The sequence below is a fragment of the Ailuropoda melanoleuca genome, chromosome 2 (genome assembly GCF_002007445.2).
Source record: "Ailuropoda melanoleuca isolate Jingjing chromosome 2, ASM200744v2, whole genome shotgun sequence".
Lineage (NCBI taxonomy): Eukaryota > Metazoa > Chordata > Mammalia > Carnivora > Ursidae > Ailuropoda > Ailuropoda melanoleuca.
Window position 1 is genome coordinate 83,154,235 of NC_048219.1, and position 7,420 is coordinate 83,161,654.

Genomic DNA, 7,420 nt, shown 5'->3' on the forward strand with positions numbered 1-7,420 from the left:
AGCCATGCATGACCTGGCCCCCACCAGCCTCTCGAGCTTCCGCCATTGCTCTGCAACATGGTGGAGTCCTTTTGACTTTTGCCCTGGCCAGACTGGACCACCTGATCTTCCCGACCTAACCGTGTTCTGAACTCGGCCATGATTTTGCCACATTCCCGTTCCCTGGGACGCTCTCCTTCTGGTTCCATCTGGCAGACCCTTGCTCCCCCCACAAGCCACACATAACGAGTTCAGTCTTCAATAGAGCCAGATGTTTCCTTTTACTCTTTGTGCACACGGGACATATTTCTGCAGCGCTTTCCAGCTCGTAGGGTGGTTTATTTTCATGCCTCTCTTCCGGTGTTCTCTTTGAGAGCGCACGACTGGACCGTATACGTCTCTCCATCCGCACACCTAACATAGCACATGGCACGTTGTAAAAGTTCAGTCAGTGCTTGTCGAATGAGGGAGTGACAACAGCGGCATTTCTTCAGGTGGTAAAAACTGTTTTCACTGTGAATTAGCCAAGAAATAAGACACCGTGCTTATACCAGCACACATACACCTGGCAGGAACTTGATAAGCTTTAAGACCTTCTGACTTGATCAAGGTTGAGCGTTTTGGGTGAAAGCTGGATCTCTGCACTTTTTTGTTTAGGGATATCATCTGCCTATTTGGGCGTTTTTCCAATTACCTTAGCTTCAGAAGGAAATGAAAAATAATTTTGAGTTGTATCATTTTAAACAGGCACATATGAGTCAAGGTTGTTTGGATCTCATAAACATAGAGTTTTTAACCAAACCTAAGAAAACCCGAGTAAAGGAAGAAATCTCACGTAGAAACTAAAGCATAAATAGAAGTTTGAATATGTTATTAAATATGCTGTTCTGGGTTTCTGAGTAGTTGCTTATCTGTTTTTTTAGATTTATTTGTGAGGGAACAGTGGAAGAGAAGATCTTACACCTCCAAGAGAAGAAGAAAACTTTGGCCAAACAGGTCCTATCAGGATCTGGCGAATCTGTCAAGAAGCTCACTTTGGCCGACCTCAAAGTCCTTTTTGGCATCTAACTTCCTGTGTATAGGGCTCAGGGTGGTGCCGCTGCGGGTTTGCAGTAGGGTCTGGAACAGTGACCTACACATGGCCCTCTGAGCCCTCTCGGCTTCTCATTTCACTGGCAAGCCCTAGGCCCTCCCTGGAAGGAGGCGCCATCTTATCCCTGGAACTGGGCGCCGGTGATCACGTCAACCAGTTGGCTCGTCAGTCAGGTGAATCAATCGACTTACTTAAGGGTGACGTAGAAGCCAAGAAATTACTTCAGAAAAAAGAACATGCCTTAGAGTTAGACAATTTTGGAAAACGACACCAGGGGAGTTGTACAAAAGCTTCAGTAAAAGCTCAAAAAGCCCTCCGTTGCCTTTTTCCTCTCAGCTCATGGGAGACCAGTGTTCCTACCCTTTCCAAGGCCGTCTCGCCCTCTCTTCTGCCAGGGAGGCTGCTCCTTTTAACCTGTCTCTGGGCAGGGCGGAGAGAGGACCCCGAGGCCAAGCCTCTGCAGCTGTCTCTGGCCAGACAGTCCTGCCGCACCTGCGTCAGAGCAAGGAGGTGCTTCTTCCGTGAACAGATGCCTGGTATGGGTATCCTCGTACCATCCGGTATTTGGTATCGTTTCACTTCATGTTGTTCCATCGTTTCCTGTTGTTGTAGTATCATGTGCTGCTTGTGAAATGAAGTTTACTACCTGGCATTTTTACGGTACAGGCAGACCTCCCTTTGTTGCACCTTGCAGATACTGCATTTCTTGCGACAGTGTTTGCTCACTTCATGGCTGTGTCCCATTTTGGTAATTTTCGCAGTGTGTCAGGCTTTTCTGTCGTTATTATATTTGAATTGCTGCGATCTCATGATAAAACTTGAACAGATGAGGAACTGGTGAATGAGCCAAGACCGTGGATTCTTGAGATGGAATCTCCTCCCGGGAAGACACTGAAGATTGTTGAAATGACGACAGCGGATTTAGAATATCACATAAATTTCATTGCTAAAGCAGAGGCAGGGTTTAAGAGGATTGACCGTAACTTTGGGCAAAGTGTAAGCCGTGGGCAAAGTGCTATCGAACTGCATTCCATGCTACAGAGAAATCACTCATGAAAGGAAGAGTCAGTCGATGGGGCAAACTTCACTGTCCCCTTACTTTAAGAAATTACCGCAACCAGCACCCTGATCGGTCAGCAGCCGTTGACATTGAGGCAAAACCCTCCACCAACTCGCTGAGAGCTCAGATGATGGTTAGCATTTTTAGCAATAAAAGATTTTTTTTTTCAAAATATTTAGAGAACACACGCGAGTGGGGTGAAGGGCAGAGGGAGAGAATTTCAAGCAGACTCTACTGAGTGTGGAGCCCAACGTGGAGCTTGATCCCACAACCCTGAGAGCATGACCCAAGCCAAAACCAAGAGTCAGACACCCAACTGACTGAGCGACCCAGGTGCCCCAGCAATAAAAGAGCTTTTCATCGTACTGTTTTTTAGACATGCTGTTGCACAGTTAATAGATGACGGTATAGTGTAAATATGATTTTTATATGCACTGGGAAATCACGAGATTCATTTGACTAGCTTTACTATCGTATTTGCTGTATTGTGGTCTGGAACTGAACCTGCAATGTCTAAGGTATTCTGTATTTGCATTTTTACAAATTTACAGTATTTGTAGCACGTAGTGTCATTCTCTCAGTTAGTACTGTATCATTTAGTAGTTGTGTTATGGTTGGTATAATCCACTAAATGTGTGCTTGACAGCATAGCGGAGATAATATTGTGTGTTTGCTAACGCCCGTTTCCTTTTCTTCCTGGGCACCCAGAGAGACTACATTTCCCAGTGTTCAGTGCAGTTACGTGGGCCCATATTACTGTGTTCTAGTCAATGGAAAGAGGAGAGAGGTGATGTAAGTCATTCTTATCTCCCCTCCAACTTTACAAGTGATTCATCACACTGTTTCCTCCCTCATCGGCCCACTAAATCCAAGGAACTGATGGAAGCCTATGAGGCCCTAGAGAAGCCACTAGATCAGGGATTCTTAACCTACTTTGGGGCCATGGACCCTTTCGGCTGTCTAGTAAGCCTCAGTCCCCGAGCGACTGGAACAAAGCTTTCTGCATGTGTGCCTCCCTTCTCACCCCTGCTCACCCACATAGCGCTATCACATGATCAAGAAATAAAATTTTTTTTAAGTCACTGAGATTTTGGGCTTGTTCAGAGAGCAGTTGGTACTCTAATAGAAACTCTTGAGACTTGTATACTTTGGGAAACTGTTCCTATTTCCTTCTTTCCATTAGCAATCATTTCCAAAATATGTCTGCTAATTTCTGTGCGAAAGGATTGTAGTTCTCCTAGACGGAACTAATAGTGGCGTCCTTGAGTCAGGGGTGGGGGGTGAAGCCCTTTGCTAACCCAGTCACAGTCTGGGCCAAGGCACTGGAGACTGGGTGAGCAAAGGCACTCTCAGTACAGGGTTTGAAGAACTACAGAGGTGACAGCATGGCCCCATAGGAAGAGTTCTCTTATAGAACTCAGTTTTCAATCGAGTTCCAGCTTCGTCTTAGCTGGGGGCATAGATTTGAAAAGGATCATTAACTTCTCTGCACTTTGGTTGCCCCATTCGTAAGGTGGGCATTGTTTTCAGAACCCAGCAACTACCGTGAGGTCCGTGATGAGATCAGGAAATGAAGGAAGTCAGATTGCCCTTTCTTGCGGGTTATAAGATCCACATACCAGGGCAAAGACACAGTCCCCGGGTAGCAATGGCTCCCAGGCCAGCAAAGATGTACAAACCCTGGCTCTGCCCTGGGCTGATTGTCTATTAGGCTAGCTACAGATGCGCTGGGCGGCTCAGCTCTTTCATCTGTAAGATGGATGAATTAGCATGTATTTCATCACGCTCCACTGGGAGTTTGGTAACTCCTATATACTGCAGCCTGTTTGGCGAGATGGACGTCAGTCCTATCTGTCAGAAGGCATATTAGATGAACACTGTGCATTCCAAGCATTGTTTAGGAGAGAGGCACTGTTATCTTTGAGGTTCAAGCCTTTTTGCTTCAGTTTGGAGACAGATGCAGGAATTTATAACCTATAATCTCCAGGTATTCAGAGCCCACTGACGTGTAATCTACTTTTAAAATTCCTTCTGGTACCTTACACAGTTTATTGAGTGTTCCTTGTTTTGATTCTAAGCTAGTAGAGCCACCTAACTGTGTCTTGGGTAAGTGTTCCTCCACCAGTGAGATGCTAGGGAGGTGTGGCGGATGCAGAAAAAGTTGCAACCATTGTTTCAATGGGGTGAAACGTACCAAACCATGGCATTCTTAAATCCTAGTCCCGGAGTGGCAATTTCTCATGAATTACTCTAAGTAGCACTCTGGTGTCTCTCAGGCTCACACTCATCTTCATTACTGGGAGTGCATTTCTTAAGGCCTGGACATGGTGAGTCCCTGCCCCTGCTAGCAACGGGCAGCATCCCACACGAGTGATCTAACGGAAGTTCTGCAGTGTGAACCAGCCTTCCTGATGTGCTGCATTTTCTTACGGCTGCCTGCCTACCCGACCGGACGTGGGCGAGGACGAAAGGATGTCACCGAGGCTTTCTAAGCCATGAAGTGCCGTACAAGTGCTAGTGTTACAGCTGTGGGACTGGGTCTGGGCATATGAGAGTAAGACAGCAGCCTGGGTGCAGCTGAAAGCCAGAGCAAGTGTCTGTCACCGAAGCGCCCAGTTTACAATGGATTTCTCGTGTGACGGATTTGCCTTCACGGCAGGTTTACGGTTTGACTTCTCCTTAGCGGTATTGATCAAAAAAGGGCATTGCGCATGCCATGGCTGCACGGAATCCTGGACCCTCTAAAAATCCTGCCGAGGACTCCTGTTGCCACGCAGTTATGATGAACAGCAGTAGGTAGGATGACATCTCTGTGGAATCTGACCCTTTTCTCGAGCAGCTGTGTGCAGGACTTAGGACGGCTGTATGTGAACACCAGCTTGTTTACTCTCTGGTTGTCTCTGTTGCCCAATGAAGTGGATTTCACCTGGGCTCCAAAGTGAAGCCAGACTCTTGCGTACTAGTAGGATAACCGTGGAGCCATCAGGGCTCAGTGTGACCTGCGTGGTTGTCTGGAATCTTGATGCTGACCATGATGCCTTGAGAGAATTGGGTTTACAAAGTGGGATATTGTACTGCCATTTGCTGCCTAGTATATTGTCCGAAGAAAAGGCAGAAAGAATTTAAAAAGCATAGCTGCAGGCACAAAGAATTAAAATAGGAACTTAGAATTCTTAAGCATGTAACCTAGATGAAAATATTTTCAGAAATAAAAATGAAATTAGGGTCAGTTAGAGCACCAAGTACCCCCAAGAGTCAGTAGGTGGGGTGGCGATGGAGGGAGGAAGGGCCTCACCGCCAGGGAGGGAACTGGGCAGACAGACACGCAGCTACACGACCTCTCTCCTGGCTTGAGTCCTTTTACCCAGAATCCTTAGCTAATCTGAGAGTAGGCAGAGATGATGTATGCAAGGTAGGATGGGGAGAATACTTTCACTGCTAAATCATTCGTACATCGGTTCAAAAATACATATTAAATGTGCCAGGCACTGTGGGCACTGAAAGCAAAAGGGTAAAAGCAAAACCCAAAACCATCCCTGTCCTCCCCGAGGCTTACCGTCTCCTAGGGGAGATGGGCATGAATCCCATCCCGGATGCTGTGGAGTGACAGTGGTGGTGTCAAGTGCTACAGGGGAGAGGTGCGGTCGCTGGGAGGGCTCAGAACAAGGAGCTAGAGCGAGAAGAACCAGGTGGGGAGACTGGGAAAGCGGTGAGGGGATGGAAGTCCGTGCCTCTTTCTACATCCTGCTTCCATTAGGGGTCACTTCACCCAACCCCCCTCCTCGAGACAAACTTAGCAGCACGCATCCTCTGGAGTAAAGCTGAGTGAGGCCTGCATTTTGGAGATTAGCGTGGGCGTATCTGTGTGTGTGTGTTACCCAAGACAGCCCAGGTGTTTATCCTGTGACGACGTCCCAGGGGACAGAGACGGTAATTTGTGGCTCTTTTCTCTTACCTGTGACACCAGAGATAAAACTTACATCATAACGCTGTACCTTGTTGATGCTTCAGTGCTCACGACTCAGGGGTGATTTCTGAAGCACTTTGTGACACTGGGGACAATTCCTAAATCCTCAGATGGCTTTTCCCCCTCACCTTAGGAGTCTGGGGCCCCGCAGATCACTCCGAACTTTGCCGGGTCTGTCAGCTGGCGGGACAGGTGAATTCAGACTCCGTGGTATGGCAGGCCAAGGAACAGGCCGCCGCCGCCTCCCACACAAACGACCTTACTGTTCGTAACGGAATTGCCACGATGAATCCGCTTACAGGCTAGGAGAGGACATTTGCCAGAACTGGATGTCTGACGGAGATTTTCTGTTGCAAGAGAGCTTCGTATACGGTCGAGTTCTACAATTACCCAAACCCTTTTCCTACTGAAGTAAATGAAAAGCTTTTTATCCTTGCTTCTGTGAAGTCTGATTCGTTAAAGGACGCACGGGGGGAAATGATGTAATACAATAAGCTTCTTCACGGCAAAGCAATTTCCCGGATGTCTGAGGTAATTGGAAAATTCAGGGCTGGTCCCTGAAGTGCGTACAGTTTATCCAGCAGGTTTGAGAGAAGGCCGAGGTTTGTTTTTTTTTTTTTCCAAGTGGTATTTGGTTAAATGACAAATATTGGCAATTGGGGGAAGGAAAGTCTGGCTTACAGGAACAGATACCAAGGAGATTCAAACTAAAACTTGTACCAAATTAGATCTTTTTCATTCAACAAAACATTGATTAAGCCTCTACTATGTGCCAGGAACATGGGGACAGTGGGATCGATGAACGTCAAATCCCTGCCCTCACGGAGCTGACAGTCTCACATGAGAGAATAAACATCACAAATAAAATATGTGTGTGAGGAGATGGTGCGGCTGAGTGAGGGCGGTCTGGAGCCCTGGGTGGGGTGTTGCTATTTTCTACAGGGTAGTTAGGGAACTCTCCGATAAGGTGATGTTTGACATAGGAGCCGAAACCCAAGGAGAAAGGGAGAGAATCATTAAATATCTATGAGAAGAGCATTCCAGATGGCGGGGCAGCCATCATAAACGCTGCTACACAGAGTATGTGGAGAGGTTGTGGAGCCCCAGGCAGGCAGATTGGGCTGGAACAGAATGACTAGGGGTGGGGTGGGGGGGAAGGAAATGAGAGGAGAGCAGGGAGCCGGGGCACAGGCTCTTACAAGCTGATGTAAACACTGGCTTTGGTCTGAGTAAGATGGGAAGATGTTGGTGGGTGTTGAGCGGAAGAGTGACATGATCTGAGGTATTTCAGAAGGACCTCTCTGATGCCTGAGGGGAGAAC

At 47.4% G+C, this 7,420-nt stretch overlaps 1 protein-coding gene across 2 annotated transcripts in view; it reads left to right on the forward strand.

Moving 5' to 3' along the window:
• The window catches only part of TTF2 (transcription termination factor 2), a 42,758-nt gene extending 36,229 nt beyond the window's left edge, over window positions 1–6,529 (forward strand). The window contains exon 23 of one of the 2 annotated variants that reach the window (XM_034654169.1): window positions 6,233–6,529. In XM_034654169.1, coding sequence (XP_034510060.1) covers window positions 6,233–6,371 — 139 coding nt within the window. In that variant the 3' untranslated portion in view covers window positions 6,372–6,529. Of the gene's footprint in view, window positions 1–902; window positions 3,215–6,232 lie in introns of those variants that run through there. The other variant, XM_002923587.4, reaches the window with a different exon arrangement.
• The last annotated feature ends 891 nt before the right edge of the window (window positions 6,530–7,420 follow it).